Source organism: Anomaloglossus baeobatrachus, chromosome 12 (genome assembly GCF_048569485.1).
Source record: "Anomaloglossus baeobatrachus isolate aAnoBae1 chromosome 12, aAnoBae1.hap1, whole genome shotgun sequence".
NCBI classification, from domain to species: domain Eukaryota; kingdom Metazoa; phylum Chordata; class Amphibia; order Anura; family Aromobatidae; genus Anomaloglossus; species Anomaloglossus baeobatrachus.
Window position 1 is genome coordinate 649,159 of NC_134364.1, and position 22,837 is coordinate 671,995.

At 49.7% G+C, this 22,837-nt stretch overlaps 1 protein-coding gene across 5 annotated transcripts in view; it reads right to left on the reverse strand.

The window, feature by feature from the left end:
- BBOF1 (basal body orientation factor 1) overlaps positions 1-22,837 on the reverse strand; it is a 115,513-nt gene that overhangs the window by 12,784 nt on the left and 79,892 nt on the right. For all 5 annotated transcript variants that reach the window (XM_075329479.1, XM_075329478.1, XM_075329475.1 and 2 more), the window contains 4 exons: positions 9,369-9,439; positions 4,419-4,563; positions 3,568-4,058; positions 451-555 (listed from right to left, as the gene is read on the reverse strand). In XM_075329479.1, coding sequence (XP_075185594.1) covers positions 451-555; positions 3,568-4,058; positions 4,419-4,563; positions 9,369-9,439 — 812 coding nt within the window. The remainder of the gene's footprint in view (positions 1-450; positions 556-3,567; positions 4,059-4,418; positions 4,564-9,368; positions 9,440-22,837) is intronic.

The window sequence follows — 22,837 nt, forward strand, 5'->3', positions numbered from 1 at the left end:
AATCCATCTCCCATCGGTTTCATCATCCAGTCTATAATCTGCCTCCCGTCGGCCTCATCCCCCATCTATAATCCACCTCCTGTCATTACAATTCTCCTGTGAAAGCCAGCGCTTTGCCGGCGTTCATAGGAGACTGTGATTTGAGCAGTGCTGGTGCACAATGTACAGCGCAAGCAATCAGACAATTACAACTTCAAGTCCCCCTAAGGGGTCTAACAAATACAGTAAAAAGGAAAATAAATAAAAAAAATAAATAGATCAAAACATTATATATATCCCAAAATGTTATCAGTAAAAACATCAGCTACATGCGCAAAAAAACAAGCTGTCACACAGATCACAAAAAATAAAAATGTTGCAAGTTTTTGAAAATGGGGACACAAGCAAAAACATTTTATAAATATCCAAATTTTGTTCACAAAAAAAAGCGGCATTCACCTACACCCTTACCTAATGGCCGAGGCATTCATCTTCGCAAACAGAAGTCTCAGAACTTTCTCCTTTTGCTCCCACGTCAGCTCCTTGAAATCAGCTCCTGCACTCTGGACATGAGACCTACAAAATACCCAGAGTTCATTATCAGATTAGAGTCCTGGTGGTGTGTGGAGGGTTTACTGGATCTATACCTGGTCTCAAAAGCTAGTACAATAGTATATACATAAGGATCACTCACTCCAGCACAGTATGGTGGACTGAGATGCATTTAGTAGAGGTCAATTGCCTGTATGTTTCAGGCATATAGATGCACATGTTTTGTGGTGCAAATGTCCTAAGTCCAAAGCGGGCACAGGTCAGGATGGCAAACTCCCTTTAGGTGCTGCGACAGGTCAGGATGGCACAGCTGCCCTATGTGCCAGGATGGCTCAGACACCCTAGATGCTGCGGGGGAGCAGTCCAAGATCTAACCCTAACCTAGGTGACATGAGGGAGCAGATTGGGATGGGACAGTTAACCTTGGTTCCTAAAGGGAGCAGACCGGAATGGTACAGATAACCTAGGTGCTGCAAGGGAGCAGACCAGGATGATACAGATAACCTAGGTGCCACAAGGGAGCACACCGGCATGAGTCAGTTAACCTCAATTCCGCAAGGGAGCAGACCATGATGGGTTAGTTAACGTAGGTGCCACGAGGGAGCAGACCGGGATGATACAGATAACTTAAGTGCTGCAAGGGAGCATGCCAGGATGGGACAGTTAACCTAGGTGATGCGAAGGAGTAGGCTGGGATGGGACAGTTAACCTAGGTGTCGCGAAGGAGTAGGCTGGCATAGGACAGTTAACCTAGGTGTCAAGAGGAAGCAGACCGGGATGGGACAGGTAACTTAGGTGTCGAAAGCAAGCAGGTCTTGATGGGACAGTTAACCAAGGTGTCGACAGGAAGCAGGCATGGGTGGCACAGATGTTCTAGGTGCTAATAGGGTGGAAGCTAGGGTGGCATAGACACCCTATATGTTAAAGGGAACCTGTCATCAGAAATTTAGCTATCCACCTAAAAGTTTCCCCCTCTGCAGCTCCTGGGCTGCATTCTAGCAAGGTTCCTGTAGTTTTTCTTGCCCCTTTTAGCCCAAAATAAACACTTTATAAAGTAGTACCTGCTCGTATGTAAATTTTCTCATTTTTCCATGTGGGCGGTCTGTCTGGTGTCTGTGCCTGTCCTCCTACCGATTTACGCCCCCCCCAGAACGCAGAATTTCAAACCTCAAGACGCCGCCCCTGGGCGCCTGAGGTCCTGCGCATGCGCTCTGCTACCGTAGCGGGACAGTGCACAGCGTGCACGTGTGACCGCTGGTGACGGTATGCGCAGGCACGATGTTATGGGCGGCGCTGTGAGTGTCCTCAGCAAGTGCCGCCCATAACCTCGTGACCGCACTTTCCTCTCTTCCTCCATCGTTCTGCGCCAGCGCTCGCTGGCGCGGTGACCCGACGTCACCTCCTCCCATCTTGCCCTGCAGCAGGAAATAGATGGGAGGAGGTGACGTCGGGTCACCGCGCCAGCGAGCGCTGGCGCAGAACGATGGAGGAAGAGAGGAAAGTGCGGTCACGAGGTTATGGGCGGCACTTGCTGAGGACACTCACAGCGCCGCCCATAACATCGTGCCTGCGCATACCGTCACCAGCGGTCACACGTGCACGCTGTGCACTGTCCCGCTACGGTAGCAGAGCGCATGCGCAGGACCTCAGGCGCCCAGGGGCGGCGTCTTGAGGTTTGAAATTCTGCGTTCTGGGGGGGGCGTAAATCGGTAGGACAGGCACAGACACCAGACAGACCGCCCACATGGAAAAATGAGAAAATTTACATACGAGCAGGTACTACTTTATAAAGTGTTTATTTTGGGCTAAAAGGGGCAAGAAAAACTACAGGAACCTTGCTAGAATGCAGCCCAGGAGCTGCAGAGGGGGAAACTTTTAGGTGGATAGCTAAATTTCTGATGACAGGTTCCCTTTAACAGAGTGCAGGTCAGCATGGCAAGGATGACTAGGTTGCCGGGTATGATGGCACATACAACCTAGCTGCTGAGAGGCAGCAGACAAGGGTGGCACAGATGCCCTAGATCAGTGCTTCCCAAACTCCAGTCCTCACGACCCCCAACAGGTCATGTTTTCAGGATTTCCTTAATATAGCACAGGTGATGTCTTGATAATGATTCCATCACATGTTCAATAGTAAGGAAATCCTGAAAACATGACCTGTTGGGGGCCATGAGGACTGGAGTTTGGGAAACCCTGCCCTAGATGCTGAGAGTGCACATGTGAAATTCAACCACTAGGTGTCACTAGATACAGCTAGTGGAGGGGTGGTCAAAGAAGCTGGAAGTCAGGAGCCAGGAGGTCACGTACAAAGAACGTACGTAGGAAGAAAGGAGAGCCGAGGTCAGAGTATGAGCCAGAGGTCAGAAGCCAGTAAGTCACAAACGGAACACAGGGAAAAAGCGGAGCTAAGGTCAGAGTATGAGCCAGAAGTGAGGAGCCAGGAAGTCACATAAAGTACACAGGGGGAAAGTGGAGCCGAGATCAAGTTACGAGCCGAAGGTCAGGAGCCAGGGAGTAACGTCAGAGTCAGGGGCATGGACGGAGAAGGGTCGCTAAGGTCCGGCGTAGAAACACAAGATCAGAACAAAGCACTTATGAGAGCCAGAACACTCACTGCAGAGCAGGAACTATGACTGGCGGCATTCCTGGCGAGATTGCTCCCTAATGAAGCAGAACAATCACCCGGAACAAGGCGCAGTGAACAGGCTCCTCCCAACACCAGCGCAGGACCAGAGGCCGGGAAATAACCCATCCACCAGAGCACAATACAAAACAGAGCATTGTCTCTGCTGGAGAGCAGAGCACCGCAGATCAGAACCATGACAGCAGACAAATATGCCTTAGACACCCTAGGTGCCAAGAGGGTGAAGACCAGGTAGTTTAGATTCATGAGTAATCAGTGGTGTCTACAAAGTAACACATGGCTTTGTGATGGCTACAGGATGGACTAGAAATGTAGGGGACTGTAGAATAGCTTGATTCGCATGTAACGAGCCGGGGGATAGTGCAGTTCTCAGCTCAATGGCTGTACATTACCAGTTTTCAGCTGTCGTGAGATCACGGCTCACATCATTGCTGCTGTGCTTTTTGTTGTGAAAGGTGCGGATCTTGGGGTATTGTTCAGCCCCTGTTGCTGCCATCCTCATGTGGCTGTGATATGCCACCTGTGCCACCTTCTGATAATAGCTCCTGCTTGACTTGATCTCCTGCCTCACATGCTCCAGCGCCTCCAGGAAGAAGTGCTCGACCTCTGTCCTCTCCTGCAGGATGTTATGGGCCAGCTTCTTCACACGCTTCATCTCTCTGTCTTTGAGCTCTAGAGTTTGGTGAAGCATTTGCAGCTCGACTTTTCCTGCTGAATCCATGGGCTGGAGTGGTTTCTGTGTCCTGGTAAGGCCATGCTCCTTCTGCTGAGTGGTCTCCAGAGAGCCCTCCAAGGTCCCGATCCTCCGCTGTAATGCTTGGATCTGGCTATTCTGCTCTGCTCCTTGGTGGATCTTTGCCTGAATGAGCTGTTCATTGGTTTCCTGTGCAAGAAATAAGAGGGGTGGAGTGTACACAGCTTGTAGATATAGGCCACTTATGCTGGCATATACTCAACACCTAATAGAAAGGTCCATCGCAGGCATTGAATCTACAGTATATACAGACCAGTCCTGTATAGTTTCTGCTCAGAGGCACTGGCAATAAGGGACAACACATTCATGACGGGGGCTACTTCATCAGCGGGAATGTTTAGGTGGCTTGTACATTTCATATCCACATAAATGGCACGTGAAATAGTGTCGCAGGGGAGAGGGACAGAAAAAAGCTAAAAAAAATCCTCGACCCAAGACTACAGCAGAGAATAAATCTCACCGCTAATACAGAAAGAAGGGCGACCTGACCTTGTCCTGGAGCAGCCGCTTCCTCTCCTCCTGCAGCTGCAGCACCGTTTTCTGGAGCTCATGGGACTGGTTCATATGATAAGAAATGGCTTCCCTCAGACGCACATTCTCCGTAAAAACAGACCTTCCAACTTCACCCAACTGCCTGAAAGGTGAATAGAGCAAACTGCATAATCTGACCAAGAACAGGGTCCTCCACCCTCCCCCAGACTCCTCGGCCCTCCCTCAGGCTCCTTTGCTCTTCACAAGGAACCTCCGTTTTGCCCCAGACCCCTCCAACCCACCCTACCCCAGGCTCCTCCATCCATCACAAGACTCCACCACCCTCCCGCAGGCCCCTCCGCCCAACTTCAGACCCCTCCGCCCTCCCTCAGACCCCTCTGCCCTCACCAGGTCCCTCCGCCCTCCACAAGGCTCCTCTGCAAGGCTCTTCCACACTCCCTCAAACCCCTTCGCCTTCCTCAAGACTCCATCCTCCCCCAGGCTCCTCTGCTCTCCCCCAGACCTCTCCAACCTCTACAAGACTCCTCCGTCCTCCCCTAGGCCCCTCCACCCTCCCCCAGAATGCTCCGCCCTGCTCAAGACTCCTCCATCCTCCCCCAGGCCGCTCCGCCCTCCACCAGACCCCTCCACCCTCCTCCAGGCTCCTCTGATCTTTACAAGACTCCTCCATCCTCCCCTAGGCCCCTCAACCCTCCCCCAGAATCCTCTGCCCTGCTCAAGACTCCTCCGTTCTCCCCAGGGCCCTTCGCTCTCCCCCGGAATTCCCAGTCCTCTCCCAGGCCCCTCCGCTCTCCCCAAGAATCCTCTACCCTCCCCCTGGCTTTTCTGCCCTCAACACTGCTCCATCCTCTTCCAGGCCCCACTACTCTCCCCCAGAATCCTCTGCCCTCCCCCAGGCTCCTCTGCCCTCCACAAGACTCCTCCATCGTCCCCCAGGCTCCTCCGCTCACTCCCAGAATTCTCCGCCCTCCCCCAGGCCCCTCCGCCCTCCTCCGTCCTGCTGAAGACTCCTCCATCCTCCTCCTGGCCCCTCCACTCTCCCTCAGACCTCTCCGCTCTCCCCCAGCCTCCTCCGCCCGTCACAATACTCCTCTGTCCTCCCCGAGGCCCCTCCGCTCTCCCCAGAATCCTCTGCTCTACCCCAGGCTTCTCTGCCCTCCTCAAGACTCCTCTTTCCTTCCCCAGGCCCCTCCACTCTCCCCCACAAACCTCCTCCCTCCACCACACTCATCCACTAGCCTCTACTCTCCCCCAAGCCCCTCTAACCTCCTCCGCACTTCCCCAGGCCCCTTTGCCCTCCCCTACGCCCTTCCGATCTCCTCCAGAACCCTCCGCCCTCCTCCAGGATGCTCTGCCCTCCCCCAGACCCCTCCGCCCTCTCACATGCCCTTCCACCCTCCCACAGGCCCCTCTACTTGCCCTCCTCCAGACCCCTCCGTTCACCCCTCAAGGCTGTTGTGCCCTACTCCGCCCTCCCCAGGCCCCTCCACCCTCTCATTGGCCCCTCTGCGCTCTAAAGGCCCCTCCACCCTCCCACATACCCCTATGCTTGCCCTCCTCCAGACTCCTCTGTCCACCCTCCTGCAGGCCCCTCCGTCCGACCTCTTCCAGGCCCCTCCATTTGACTTCCTCCAGACCCTCCGTCCGACCTCCTTCAGGTCCCTCCGCCCACCTCTCCAGGCTGCTCTGCCCCTCTCCACCTTCCCCAGGCCCCTCTGTCCTGCTCTGCTCTCCTCTAGGTCCCGCCGCCCACCCCTCCAGGCTGCTCTGCCCTTCTCCACCTTCCCCAAGCCCCTCCGTCCTCCTCTGCTCTCCTCCAGGCCCCTCTGCAGCTTATCTCAATAAAAGATAGAAATATGTTAACTCATATTTCTGCCCAGTTTCCCATGGCAGGCATGTGTATAGCCAGCTTTAGAACTTGACAAGCCATTAACTGCAGTAATACTTGGACACTGGAGGGGGTGGTTGGTGGCTGCAGTATTAGCAAATAGTCAGGGTAAGATGAGTTAGCACATCCTAGAGAGACGGGGAGAAAGTACATCCTTGATGAAGGAGAGAGATCACAATCTACAGATTATTCCAAATGAGGGAGAGCATTCACGTACTAGACTGAGGGAGAAGGTGACCATCCTACTAGATGTAGAGTGTACACGTACTAGACTGAGGGTGAAGGTGACCATCCTACTAGATGTAGAGTGTACACGTACTAGACTGAGGGTGAAGGTGACCATCCTACTACATGGAGAGTGTACACGTACTAGACTGAGGGTGAAGGTGACCATCCTACTAGATGGAGAGTGTACGTATACTAGACTGAGGGAGGTGACCAGCCTACTAGATGGAGAGTGCACGTGTAGTAGACTGAGGGAGGAGGTGACCATCCTACTAGATGGAGAGTGTACACGTACTAGACTGAGGGTGAAGGTGACCATCCTACTACATGGAGAGTGTACACGTAAATTCCATAAAACCCTAACTAAAACTTAACATTTAATGATACTTCTAAAAGGAAAAATACCACATTTCATGTGAATGAAGTGACTTCGTGCATCATGAAAATCTAGCAGCATACTGGCTGTCTTAGGTATATCGGACCACAACAGATTGATATCGGCCTCCTGATGAACCATGAAATGGGGAAACATGTTGAGGCGTGAGGCAGTATAAGCTAAGTATTATATGTCCCTGCTATAACGGAGGTTCTTACTCAGAACGATTGCGGCCTCTTGATTTTTGAGGTTGATTGTGAGCTCCATAGTTGCACAGTATCACTTTATGTATATGTGTGGCGCCCTGGACAAGCCAGGGGCCACAGGTAACAACACACACACACCCCCCCCACCCCCAGCAGTTCACAGCAGTCATGCCCAGTGAGACCTGATTTCTTCCCTCGGGTTCAGACAGACACACCAAGTGGGCGGAGTCAAGCAGATAGGCACGCCCATATATGTATATGTACTAGACTGAGGGAGAAGGTGAGCATTCTAATAGATGGAGAGTGTACGTGTACTAGACTGAGGGAGGATATGACCATCCTACTAGTGTAGAGTGTACGTGTACTAGACTGAGGGAGAAGGTGAGCATTCTAATAGATGGAGAGTGTACGTGTACTAGACTGAGGGAGGATATGACCATCCTACTAGTGTAGAGTGTACGTGTACTAGACTGAGGGAGGAGGTGACCATCCTACTAGTGTAGAGTGTACATGTACTAGATTGAGGGAGAAGGTGACCATCCTACCAGATGTAGAGTGTACGTGTACTAGACTGAGGGAGGAGGTGACCATCCTACTAGTGTAGAGTGCACGTGTACTAGACTGAGGGAGGAGGTGACCATCCTACCAGATGTAGAGTGTATGTGTACTAGACTGAGGGAGAAAGTGACCATCCTACTAGATGGAGAGTGTACGTGTACTAGACTGAGGGAGAAGATGACCATCCTACCAGATGGAGCATGTACGTATACTAGACTAAGGGAGGAGGTGACAATCCTACTAGATGGAGAGTGTACACGTACTAGACTGAGGGAGAAGGTGACCATCCTACTAGATGTAGAGTGTACATGTACTAGACTGAGGGAGAAGGTGACCATCCTACTTGAGAGTTTATTATATACACTAGTGGAGATTGGATGGCTTGTGAAGGATATAATTAAATAGCCAAAACCTAGAAGGCAGAGCCCCACTTAATAGAATCCTTCTCTAACATGTCAATAAAATGTAACCTTTATTTTATACTAGCTGTAGTACCCGGCGTTGCCCGGGATAGTAGCTTCCTGTCTCTTGCTCTCTGTCTGTCTCTCCATATCTCTGTCTGTCTCTTTCCCTGTCTGTCTCTTTGCCTGTTTGTCTCTCTGTATCTGTGTGTCTCTCTGTCTGTCTCTATCTGTGTCTGTCTCTATCTCTCTGTCTGTCTCTGTGTGTCTATCTGTCTCTTTCCCGGTCTGTCTATTTCTGTATCTCTCTGTCTGTCTGTATCTGTTTGTCTCTTCCCTGTCTGTCTCTTTGTCTGTATCTATCTGTATCTTTCCCTGTCTGTATCTTTCCCTGGCTGTCTCTGTCTGTCTGTATCTTTCCCTGGCTTTCTCTGTCTGTATCTTTCCCTGTCTTTCTCCTTCCCTGTCTGCTTCAGTCTCTTTGCCTGTCTCTCTTTCGCTGTCTCTTTCAATGTATGTCTCTTTCCCTGTCTGTCTCTTTATCCGCCTCTTGCCCTGTCCGTCTGCCTCTTGCCCTGTCCGTCTGCCTCTTGCCCTGTCCGTCTGCCTCTTGCCCTGTCCGTCTGCCTCTTGCCCTGTCCGTCTGCCTCTTGCCCTGTCCGTCTGCCTCTTGCCCTGTCCGTCTGCCTCTTGCCCTGTCCGTCTGCCTCTTGCCCTGCTTCTTATACTAAGAATGTCTTTTGTTGCCTATAGCAACCAATTACAGTTCCTATTAATGTCCTACAGCTACAGCTCTCAGCTCCATTCATTTTAATGGAGGCAGGTTTTTTGGCGAATAAGGCCCCTTTCACACTGTGTTTTGCCTTACGTTTAGTGGTCCTGTCGGGGCATCCATCCGAACCGCCCTTCCCCCACCCTGCAAAACGTGTTTCGGACACATGCACCGACAGGGCCATTGACTGTAATGGAGCACACTACGTTAGCGTGTGCTCTGTTTTGTACCATTTTCGTGCATATACGTCTTTTTGCAGGCGGACACCCGAACGTAGTCGACTGATGAAGCCATTTTATGGGTGAAACATGTTGGGGGATATGTGCTGCATTTGTGAATTACTGATGGTGTCCCAAGGTGCCCAGCATATCCTAAACAATGAAAAAATAGCAAATCTGAATTATTTTAATTATCTCCTGATATGAACTTATAAAATGATCTTAAGTAAAATCCTACATGGGAGGGCGATTTCTCAGACACAAGAGAATAAGGGACAAAGAATGGTCGGCGGAGTCACTTACATGACAGCCTCTGTGTGAGCCTCCTCTGCCAGCAGCACAACCTTCTTCTCTGCTTCCTTCTCCAAGCGTTGCTGAGAAAACAGAAAGGAAAGTCAAATGAGACAGTGGAAAAGGCAGACACAGAGGAAGCGGAAGTTCTACAGACGGCTTCACGAGCAGACTGCGATGGATCGAAACATTCCCGGACATCTGTCCTCGGATGGGCCTCTCCCACTTGTGCTGCAGACACTGGTGTAGAATGTTCACTGTGGATAAGTTGTGTGTGGCCATCAATGCATTGCAAAGTACTTTACATTTGTTGCTTTTGGAGAGCAGGATGTGAAATCTGTTTGTAAAGAGCCACTGGGTGCTTCTTTAGAGTAGGCTCCTGATGGGTGTGTTCTCGGTGGGTAAGCTCTCGGTGGGTGCGCTCTAGGTTGGTGACCTCTCGGTGGGTGCACTCTCGTTGCTCTGAGTAGGTGCGCTTCTCGGGTGTGCTCTCAGTAGGTGCACTCTTGATGCTCTTGGTGGGTGTGTTCTCAGTAGGTGCACTCTCGGTGGGAGTGCGCTCGGTGCTCTTAGTGGGTGTACTCTCGGTAGGTGCGCTTTCAGTGGGTGCGCTCTCAGTAGGTGCCCTCTTGATGGGATTACTCTCGGTGGGTGCGCTCTCGTTGCTCTCAGTAGGTGCACTTCTCGGTGGGTGTGCTCTCAGTAGGTGTGCTCTTGGTGGGTGCAGTCTCAGTAGGTGCGCTCTTGATGCGCTCGGTGGGGCTACTCTTGGTGGGTGCGCTTTCACCCTTCCTTCCCAGGTGCTGCCAATCACATCATGGCAGCATTTGAGACAGTGTCTATAAGGGAGGGATGAAAGCGCATGGTCCTGAGAGAAGATTCTGAAGAAAGGCTCAGTTGCACTCACATACTGGACTTCAGAAGACACAAGTGTGCATTACCCTACAATAGAGTGACTGTCACGATCATCTCTCTGCTGTAAGAGATTAGTGACAGGTTCTGGGTCTGAGTCTCACTTTACCTGGTGAGACTCTGCTATTTAGATGTGGTTTCCTTTCCTTTGGCATAGAGAGGGTTAATGTCAGTTTGCTTTGTAGCAGCCTCAGACTCCTGGTCAGGTGTTTCCAGTTTGGACCACTCCCTTTATGTTACGAGGGGGACCCGGGGAAGCGTGCCAAGATGGGAAATGGACAGCTTCCGCCGGTCAAGGTCCACTGTGCGGTGTAAGGGACCGCTGCTATGGTCAGGAAAGAGTGAGCGGGTTGCTGCTAGTGATCGTCTGGAACGTCACAGACGATCTATGTACACCGGTCCGCCCTAACCCGTGAGGGTTGTATGGCTCGGGGCTTCTCGTACGGTGTACCTGTTGCACGGGGATGCACAGAGGTGCCTACACACGTGTGCCAGCGGGAGTCACAGGAATATGGCACGGGGGTAGCACAGAGGTGCCCACGCACGTGTGCTTCAGAAACCAAGTGAGTCTGACAGAGACTCGAGGGGCTCACCTGGGACAGGAACACAGCCTGCTCAACGGGATACTGCCAGAGCAGCAAGGCAGGGGCAAGACCTGCAAACTAGGTGCTGCCTGAGCAGCAAGGGCAAAGCCCACAAAAGACAATAGTGCCTGAGCAGTGGCGTGGCAGCACACTGCCAGACATCCAAACATAGAAGGACGGTCGCGCGCCGCCATGATGGCAGGGGGAGCTTTTAAGGAGGTGTAGCTCCACCCAAGGGCGGGCGCGAGACGGGCGTGACCCAATCAGGATTCGTGACTTTTAAATTTAACCACTACATACTAAACTACTACAACAATCAAATACATTAACTTTTAAATTTCGCAATTTTCAAACTTTGAAAATTTATGCCCATAAATCTGAGAGATATGTCACACAAAATAGTTACTAAATAAAATTTCCCACATGTCTACTTTACATCAGCGCAATTTTCGAAACAAATTTTTTTTTCACTAGGAAGTTAGAAGGGGTCAAAGTTCAGCAATTTCTCATTTTTCCAACAAAATTTACAAAATAATTTTTTTAGGGACCACATCACATTTGAGGTGACTTTGAGAGGCCGAGGTGACAGAAAATACCCAAAAGTGACCCCATTCTAAAAACTGCACCCCTCAGGCTACTCAAAACCACATACAAAGAAGTTTATTAACCCTTCAGGTGTTTCACAGGAACCAAAGCAATGTGGAAGGAAAAAATGAAAATTTTACTTTTTAACACAATGTGCATTCCAGGGTAATATTGTGGTACTGTGATAGTATTTCAATTGCTTTTCCTGGCTATGTCCCAAGAATGACAAAAGTATTTTAGGAGTGATACCTTTATAGGCTAACCAGAAAAATTATATTAGCAGCTTTCAGAGCACAGAGGCTCAATCCATTTGTAATATGCCTGAGGAAGGAGCCTTTGTGCTCTGAAAGCTGCTAATATAATTTTTCTGGTTAGCCTATAAAGGTATCACTCCTAAAATACTTTTGTCATTCCTGGGACATAGTATTTCAATTGACTTTTTAACACAAAAATGTTACTTTAGCCATAAAATTTTGGATTTTTACAAGGGAGAAAAGAGAAAATGCGCCATACAATTTATTGTGCAATTTCTTCTGAGTGCGCCGATACCTCATATGTGGTAAAAATCAATTATTTGGGCGCACGGCGGAGCTCGGAAGGGAAGGTGCGCCATTCGAATTTTTGAGCGCAAAATTAGCTGGACTCATTAGCAGACGCCATGTCGGGTTTGGAGTCCCCTTGAGGTGCCTAAACAATGGACCTGCCCCACAAGTGACCCCATTTTGGAAACTAGAGCCCTCAAATAATTTTTCTAGATGTTTGGTGAGCACTTTGAACCCCTGGGGGCTTCACAGAAGTTTATAACATTGAGCCATGAAAAGAAAAAAAAAAATACCACAAAACTGTTGCTTCAACTAGGTAGCTTTTTTTCACAAGAGTATCAGGAAAAAAATGCACCATTAAATTTATCGTGCATTTTTTCCGGAGTACGACGATACCTCATATGTGGTGGAAAGTAATTGTTTGGTCGCATGGCGGGGCTCAGAAGAGAATGAGCGCCATTTGACAAAATTGGTTGGAATCATTAGCTGACGTAATGTTGCATTTGGAGACCCCCTGAGGTGCCTAAATAATGGAGCTCCTGCACAAGTGACCCCATTGTGGAACCTTCAAGGAGTTTATCTAGATGTTTAGTGAGCCCCAAGGGGCGCCAAAGAAGTTGATAATGTTGAGCCATGAATAATTTTATTTTTTTTTTTAACCACAAAACTGTTACTTGAACCAGGCAGCTTTTTTTTTCTCAAGGGTATCAGGAAAAAAATGCACCATAAAACGTAAGTATGCAGATACCTCACATGTGGTGGAAAGTAATTGTTTGGGCACATGGCGGGGCTCAGAAGAGACGGAGCACCATTTGACAGCAAAATTGGTTGGAATCATTAGCGGACGCCATGCCACGTTTCAAGACCCCCTATGGTGTCTATAAACAGTGGCGCTCCCCCACAAATGACACCATTTTGGAACTAGGCCCCTCAAGGAATTTATCTAGATGTTTGGTGAGCCACTTTTACCCCCATGGGCTCCACAGAAGTTGATAACGTTGAACCGTGAAAATTATTATTTTTTTTTTAACCACAAAATTTTTGCTTCAACCACGTAGCTTTTTTTTTTTTATATAACGGTTTCAGGAAAAACGGCACCATAAAAATGATTGTGCAATTTCTCCTGAGTACGCAGATACCTCACATGTGATGGAAAGTAATTATTTGGGTGCATGGCAGAGCTCAGAAGAGAAGGAGAGCCATTTGACTTTTCAAACGCACAGATGCCGTGCTGCACTGATCATCCGCTGCAGGACGCACGGTCAGATGAGATACAAAAAGCGTCGGGGATACGGAAAAAAAAGTCACGTCAAAAATTGTCCGATCCGTTATGTGCATCCCTGATCAGCGCTCGGACGCTGCAGTACGCACACACGGATGAGATGCAACAAAACGACACAAGATACGGACAAAAATTGACAACGGATGCAGATACGTTATCTGCATCACTGATCAGCACTCGGCGGGACGCACGGACGGATGAGGTTTAAAAACTGACAGGGGATAATAAATAATAAAAAAAAAATTATACTCACAGTACCCAGAAGATTTGCAGGAGGATCACCGACCAGAGGAACTGCAGGAGGAATGAAAGGCAGAAAGCGGACAGCTTCTTACAGGAGCAGCAGGCAGGATGTTGAACAGCTCATCAGAAGACCCAGGAAGGACCCAGCGATGTAGGCAGATGTGATCGGGCCAGTTAAGACCTCGGATGACCCGGTGGAGGCAGGTAGGGGACGTCGGAGGGAGAGAGCAGATGGGGAGGGGGAGACCAGAGAAGCAGAGGCAGGAGAATGGGAGCAGAATAGAGATCACGGCGCAGTGGGGGGGGGGCACATCAGCAGGGGGCACATCAGCAGGGGGCAGAATGGCAGGGGGCACAGCAGCAGGGAGCAGATCGCGGCAGGGGGCAGATTGCGGCAGGGGGCAGGGCCATCACGGGAGCGCACAGGGGATGATCACGGGAGCGCAAAGGGACCATCAGGGAGAGCGCGCAATACTTACGTGGAGCAGGAGCGGCGGCAGCGGTAGCAGAGCCGTAGTGGTACTACAAGTACCAGCCGGTGCACGCTGCAAACATGTTGGGGGAAGGCTCTCCAGACCAACACAAGCCTGCGGAGGGCGGTCACCTGCAGATCAGACTGCCCCACTGCACGCTGATGGAGCGATTGCGCGCCATAGCACGATCGCTCCAATCAGTGCTGCAGGGGCTGGGGGTGACATGTTTGAGCTCCAGCTATGATCTGCTGCAGCACCTCATAGCAGGATCTCACAGTATTGCACTGCTTCAGGTGTTGTTTTAGCCAAAATCAGTGCGAACGATGTGGTTGGCGGTTCAGATTTGAACAGCCAATCACAACGATCGTCGATGGGTGGTGGCGATGCCACCCCCCTGGGGTCAAGCAAGGGTCTCCTGCTGTAAGAAACAGAAGGGGACATCATTTGAAAGCCGTTGCTATGTCCATGGCAATCAAATTTATTTTAGGCAGTAAAGTTACGTCCCTGGTCGTTAAGTCACGTTAAAATAGGAAGTAACTTTACTGCCCGTGGTCGTGAAGGGGTTAATCAGTGAGTAACAAATCCTAGTGTCATGGAAAATCTTTTAAAACATGGAACAACCAATCACAAAACAGCCATACAAATACACACAATTGTATAAAAAAAATACAATGAATATATGCAATACCAATATTATAACTGCAACGTGATTTCTAATAAATAAATAGCGTATAGTTTCTATAGTTCATTCCATTCGGATATTTGCTATTGATTTGTATAATCTAAAGGGCTTCTCTGGGGCCTGTTTCAGACGTCCGTGTTTCAGCTCCGTGTGACATCCGTTTTTAACACAGACCCGTGTTTTCTCTGGGACATATCACACATATGCAAACACATGTCACACGCGTGACACACGTATAACCATAACCATACGTGTGACTTGTACCTGATTAAACATGGACGTCTGAAACCAGCCTTAGACAGACCTTTTTGGTCCAATCACTTCCACGTAAAAGGTTTATTAACCCTCTTCACTCCATAAAAGCCAAAATGTTGTAAATTTCCTCCATGTTGTTTCACAAAGTGTTTACCCGCACCTGAATAAACTGCATTTTTATTGTTAATATTTGAGATGTGTTCCGCAATGATACGTTTTAATTTACGGATGGTACATCCTATATATTTTATTTTACAATTTTTACAAACAATGCAGTATACAGCGGAGTTGTGTCACAATTTATGAAACTCAATATTTTTTTGCTTTTTTGTCTGTATAGCATACTGACAGACGTTACATTTTGAGCCTGCACATTTGTAGAAGCCAGTGCAAGAAAGCCATGTGGTATTAGTGACAGGTGCACTATAGAGACTGGGGGTGAGAAGATCGCCCAACGATTTACCTTTTCTAGCTACACAATTTATTTTTTTTTAAGATTTTATTCAGGGACCACATCACATGTGAAGTGACTGAGAGGCCAAGGTGACATAACCCAAAGTGACACCATTGTAAAAACTGTACCCCCTCACACTGCTCAAAACCACATCCAAAAAGTTTATTAACCCTTTTAGGTGCTTCACAGGAACCAACGCAATGTGGAAGGAAAAAAATTAAAATTTTACTTTTTGTACACAAATGTTAGTTTAGTCACAAAACTTTGCATTTTCACAAGGGTATCAGGAAAAAAAAAAAAACACACCATACAATTTATTGTGCAATTTCTCCTGAGTGCGCAGATACCTCACATGTGGTGGAAATCAACTGTTTGGGCGCACAGCTCGGAAAGGAAGGAGGGCCATTTGAATTTTTGAAAGCAAAATTAGCTTGACTCATTAGCGGACGCCATGTGGCATTTGAAGACCCCCCAAAGGTGCCTAAACAGTGCAGCTCCACCACAAGTGACCCCATTTTGGAAACTAGAGCCCTCAAGGAATTTATCTAGATGTTTGGTGAGCACTTTAATACTAGAAGTCCCAGAGAGGGGTCATTTAACATTTCTACCATTGGAACCCTATGGAGCTCGAAATTCCTGGGACTTCTAGTGTTAAACCCCTGGGGGCTTCACAGAAGTTGATAACATTGAGCCGTGAAATATTTATTATTTTCTTTTAGGCTATGTGCGCACGTTGCGTACAAGCCCTGCAGAAATTTCTGCAGCGATCTGAAGAGCACATGTGCGCTTTAGATCGCTGCAGAAATGTCCGTAGTGAGCGCCGATTCCATGCGCTCTGCCTGCAGCTCCTGCCATAGACAGAGCAGGAGCTGCCGGCAAAGCGCAGGAAAGAAGTGACATGTCACTTCTTTTTGCGCAGCGCTTCGGCAGTAGCCGAAGCGCTGCGCTCTTAAACGCCACGTGCGCACGGCCCCTGCACAGTCTCCATAGACTGTGCAGGGGACGCAGGACGCATGCAGTTACGCTGCGCTACAAAGCGCAGCGTAACTGCATGTTTTTACGCGACGTGCGCACATAGCCTTAAACACAATTGTTACTTCAACCAGGTAGCTTTTTTTCACAAAGAAATCAGGAAAAAAATGCACCATAAAATTTATTGTGCAATTTCTTCTGAGTACGCAGATACTTCATGTGTGGTGGAAATCAATTGTTTGGATGCACAAGCAGGGCTCGGAAGAGAAGGAGCGACATTTGCCTTTTCAAAACGCACGGATGCCGAGCAGTGATGTGCATCACTAATCAGCTGCTGCAGGATGCACACACGGAGGGGGGCAAAAGCAATGGGTGATACGGACGCAAAAAAACCATTATGCTCACAGAAGCAAAGTATCAATAAGAGGATCACTGAACAGAGGAACTGCAGGAGTTATAGCAGGCAGAAAGATGGATGGCTTATTACAGGAGCAGGCAGTAAGACAGACAGTTCTGCAAGGACCCAGGAAGGAGCCAGCGATGGAGGCAAATGCGATCGGACCTCGTATGCAGAAGACCTTGGATAACCCGGTGGCAGCAGGTAGGGAACGTCGGAGAGGGACAACAATAGCCAGGGGAGAGATTGCTCCGACTGCAGGAGAAGAAAACGCAGGGGGAGCAAATCAGCAGGCAGATCGGCGGGTGGCTGGGGCAGATCGGCGGGTAGGATGGCAGATCGGGAGTGCGCAGGGTCTGCACGGGAGCGCACAGGGGCAATACTTACAGCGGCAGGATATCAGGAAGCGGCGACCGGACGGTGGCGATGTGGTACTACAAGTACCATCAAGGCACAGTGCAGACATGTTGGGGGAGGGCTCCCCAAGCCAAAACAAGCCTGGGGATGCCGGTCACCCCCAGGTCAGACCACCCCCCTGCACGATCGCACGAACATCATAGCACGATCGTCCCAATCAGTGCTGCAGGGGGTGGCGGCGCTGTGTCTGCTGGTCTCCAGCTATGATATGGTGCTGCTGCAGCACCTTATAGCAGAATCTCACAGGATCACACTCTTTGGTGCATTTATTTTTTAGCCCAGATTTGAACAGCCAATCACAGCGATCGTGGATGGGGGGTGGCAATGCCACCCCCCATTGGGGTCAAGCAAAGGTTCCCTGCTGTAAGAAACAGCAGGGGACATCATTTGAAAACTGTTGCTATGACCACGGCAATCAAATGAATTTTAGGTAGAAAAGTTACGTCCCTGGTCGTTAAGTCACGTAAAAATAGGACGTAACTTTACGTGAAGGGGTTAACAAATGAACCTTCATAGGCAGATATGTCAAGGACCACCGGGGGGGGGGGTCACTCAGAAATCCACCGTGCTGTCTACCAGTACGTCACGATCGGGGGGTAACAAGCGGGAGACACACCCCTCCTTTATACCTCCCGACCGACAGACAGAGCACGTGACGCGCTCTCTAGCGCCCCTCTTATAGTCAGGCCAATCATGGAATTGCCCGAAAATAAGCAAGGAGGCCGCTATTCTCCTGTGCCGATGATTGAAGGGCTCCCGGTGAGAGTGAGGTGTATATTCCCCCGACTCCAGCAGACGGAATATACAAAAACCTCCTCCAATCTCCCCGGCTGCCCCACAATAATCCTTGGCACAAACTCGCTGCCACCAACCGACTTACGGTAACTATTAGCCGAACACACAGACGTGGAATTCAAGATCGAGATAACAGAACAGCCCAAGATTAATTATATAATTTAATCAGCCTAAAGCACACTAGAAACTACAATATATACAATAGGGAATCTACAGAATATACATAGGTCAGAGTACAGTTACAAGCAGGATATGGATTACAAACAGGTATACAATTCAATCAGTTACCTTGTGTGTCTGGCCACAGGGGGGCGCTGTAGACCAGGTTTCTAGGATCTTTCCCACAGATGTTTCGTACATGTGACCCCCGGCGAAAGAACAAGCTAAAATGTCCGATCTGAGTTTATCAATCTTGTGGAATCCCCGTCCCCTCCTACCTTCGTGACCTCAGAGGGAAGCACTGCCACTCCCCCCGGCCTTGAGTTAGAATAATATTCCCAGGGGAATATTAATCATAACTTTGCCTGGGAACGTCGTAGGCGGACGCCAATGCTCTCATTGTGACCGTTATGAATTTAGCTGCCAAGCGAGAGGACTCATGGCTTGTCTGCCAGTTCCCCACCGGCCGATATCACGCCTGGGGTATTTTCCTAGGCCCCATTTCCCTACAAAATATGTGCTAGCATCGTCCGCATGCGGGGACACCATTTTTATGCCTGCCATATTTATAGGAAATATGGCTCACGAGATATTAACCATATCTTACCGGAGCCTTTCTGTCTGGATACTTCCAAGCTGGCTAAGTAGATAGCAGCCCCTGTTACAGGGTCACGGCAGGGGGTCATCCTGTGCCTCTTTGTTGTAAAGGCCTGAGAGGACAACAAATCTATATATAATAGGAGATGGCTGTTGGAAGTGTAAGTGGGACTTCACACCTTTCCAGATGTTGTGGCATCTGAGAAGGACCTCTGTGTGTGAAGGGACAAGGGAGGGGGTGCCACCAGGGAGTGATGAGAGAAATGATGACTGGACATCATCATTCCTCTTAATATCCCAGGATTTACCTCACACAGCTATTCCCTCAGAAGCGCTGTCAGAGTCCATTACACCCTCATTATTGACAAAATGTCTCTTAATGGTTACATTTCTAGAAAATTTATTTATATCAATTAATGTTTGCAAAAGATCAAAATTTTGTGTTGGTACAATTTTTTTCCCTTATTTAAGATCTCAATTTCAGGGGGGGCGCAGCCGGACATGGCCGAGTGAAGACGTTGCTTCTTTGAGCTCCTCACTATAATCCCCCATAAAGCCGGTTTTTACATCTAAAATGGGCAAATCCTCAACCAAAAAGGTCAAGCCCAGCACCCCAAGACGACCACCCTCATCCCACAGCAACATTGGATCCTATCTCACCTGCTCTCGGGAGCCTGGGGCAGTAACACAGCCAGGGCGGGAGTTGAAGCGTGCAGATCCTGACCCAGTACCAGACCCGATGCCCGAAAATGCAGCAGTCTCAGGGACCCGGAGGATGGGAGAAGTGGTGGGGAGGCCCCGTGATACAGTGGGACCCACAGTCAGACCCACGATGGCGGCGGGAAGCTACAGAAGCTCCGCGCAGAGAGAGGCACTAAATCCAGCGGCGCCATTCCAAGATGGCGGCCGCGTACATGGGGAGCAGGCCGGCGGTTCAGCGATGGAGGATGGGACACCCACAGCTATGGCCTCACCTACCGCGCGCTCCGCTGCGACTCTGCTGGGACCGGAGAGCTCTCACAACTCACCTGCGGTCGGCGCTCGTGGGAATCGGGCGGTTGCAGCCGGTGAGAGCGGGGTGCACATGCGCTCGGGCACAAACGCTGACTCACCCCTGCAGCCCCGGGCTATGGAGAAGATGTCGCCGCGACGAGCAGCAGGAGAGAAGTCATTAACCCTGCATACAGGTGCTGTGGATGGGGAGGCGGAAAGTGCTGCATTTAGCCCCCATGGTCTGCCTGTCTGCAGTTCACAGGCACTGGGACTGCGAGGGGACCTGGTGAGGGGGGCCCAAGCCAGAGGCTGTGGCAACAATTCCAGTCCCACTCCCCTGTTAGAGGTCTCAGGGTCCACGGGGGTTTTGTGGATGGAGAGGGACCACATAGTCCCCTAGTGGCTCCTAACGAGCCCTGGAGAATCCCCCATAGGGAGACATCCCCCACCCATTCAGAGAGTTGGTTCACGGGTTCCTCCTGGGCAGAGAGCCTGACAGGCCCAGATGGGGATCTGGAGAGGGGCACACTGATGCCCGTGAACAGAGGGCTCAGGGTGTTGGAGTCCCCAACACTTCAACATGCGACAATGCCACAGACATGGGAAGGCATAAACAACCCCCAAGGTACACAGAAAGTGATATATGGTCCAGCTCTACAGGACTCTTTTCGTGCATATCCCAACATGTCTCATACTGCTGCCTCGATGGACGAGGACCATCCGGCATCCTTGGCAGATCTGCGGTCACTGTTACAAGCGATTCCCATCAAGAATGACATTGCAGCACTGGTCAACCAAGTGGTAGCGGAGCGTAAACAGGAATTCACCCAATTGCGGACTGAACTTTCTTCACTCACCCATAGGGTTGACACCCTTGTCGAGCGGCAATTCTCTTAAATTCAATCTATCCAAGAGACAGTAAAGAACCAGTCCAAGCAATTATTTGCCCTCCGATAGCATGTAGATGATTTGTAGAACAGAAATAGAAGGAACAATCTACGTGTTAGGGGCCTTCCCGAGTCCATTGCCGCTCCTGATATTCCTGCAGTCCTCCTTTCAATTTTTAATAGCTTACTAAAGAGGCCACCAGGAGCCCCTCTTGAACTTGAAAGAGCCCACAGGGCCTTGCGTCCCCCAGATCCAGAGGATTCTGACAGGATCTGATTCTGATTCTGACGCTGAGACATCGCTAGCCGATTGTAGCGATGCCGAGCGCGATAGTCCCCGCCCCCGTCGCACATGCGATCTCTTGTGATAGCTGCCGTAGTGAACATTATCGCTACGGCAGCTTCACACGCATTTACCTGCCCTGCGACGTCGCTCTGGCCGGCGACCCGCCTCCTTCCTAAGGGGGCGGGTCGCGCGGCATCACAGTGACATCACACGGCAGGTGGCCAATAGAAGCGGAGGGGCGGAGATGAGCGGGACGTAAACATCCTGCCCACCTCCTTCCTTCCTTCCTCATTGCAGGCGGGACGCAGGTAAGGAGATGTTCCTCGCACCTGCGGCTTCATACACAGCGATGTGTGCTGCCGCAGGAACGAGGAACAACATCGTACCTGTCACTTCAGTGAAATTATGGAAATGACCGACACTACACAGATCACCGATTTACGACGCTTTTGCGATCGTTTATAGGTGCATCTAGGCTTTACATGTTGCGATGTCGTTACTGGCACCGGATGTGCGTCACTTTCGATTTGACCCCGACGACATCGCAGTAGCGATGTCGCAACGTGCAAAGTACCCCATAGTCTTGGAAGACAGATTATCCTCTCGCTGAAGGTGGGGTACCAAACACTCACAATAATTAATGCATACGCCCCAAATCAAAAACAGGACAGCTTTGTTGCTCGTTTGGTAGACGCCGCGATCCCCTTGATACAAGGTACAGCAATTTTATGCGGCGACCTCAATGTCACCCTCAACCCCGCATTGGATAATTCCAGGGGGAAATCTAGCATTGCATACACTACCTTTAAACGTATCAAAAAAGCTTTATTTCGCATCCAACTGTTTGACACATGGAGACTAAAACACCCGTCAAACAGAGACTATAGTTTCTATTCCCACACACAAGACTCATATAGTCGTATAGACTATATATTACTACAACACAATGCCCTCCCCTGGATCCAACATACTGGGATGGATAACATACTGTGGTCGGACCATGCGCCGGTCTATTGTACGATTGAGATTCCCTCTCTCTCGGCCCCCAGAGGGTCGTGGCGACTGAACGAGTCATTGCTGCTGGATGAGCTCTGTGTTACCAATGTTCAGACCTCTATAACAAGGTTCATAGAAGACCACTCAGTGGATGACACATCCCCCTTATAAGCATCGAAGTGCATCCTACGAGGCATTTTTATTAAACATGGGTCCCAAATTAAAAAAGAAAGGGCCCAGGACATAATAAAAGCTCTTCATAGGGTTTCTGAACTGGAGCTCATCCACAAGCGAGCCTTATCGGCCACAAATTTACAAGCTCTTCTACAAGCTAGGATAGAGGTAAAACAAGTGTTAGATTCCTCATATAAGCGCCTAATACAGGTGGGGAAGGGGAGGTTTTATGAGTTTGGGGATAAGCCAGGCAGACTGTTGGCTAATGCGCTGAGAGAAAGTAGAGCTCATACCCTCATTCCTTGCAACAAGAACTCACGCGTCAAACTACTTTATGCCACCCCTGACATCTCAAATACTTTTCACGACTTTTATTCCAAGCTATACAATTTACCTGTCAAGCCCCCTGAGTTGAGCGATGGATGTCCTTCAATGCCCTCACCTCTTAGATGTCTTAACAGCTTTATAATTGAAGACCTAGAAACCCCTTTTTCATTGGAGGATATATTGGCGGTGATTCGTGACACACCTGGTAATAAGAGTCCTGGACCCGACGGGTTCTCCGCCAAGTTTTACAAATTCTTTTCAGAACAGTTGGAACCCTTAATGCTTCTCTCCTTCAATTTAATTTCGGATTCTGTCCCTTTCCCGCCCCATTCCACCATGGCCCATATCTCTCTGCTCCGTAAGGCTGGAAAAGACCACACGGCGTGTAATCGTTTTAGACCAATATCACTCCTTAATGTAGATTTAAAAATCTATGCCAAGCTTTTGGCAAATAGACTTGGCCCTCTGC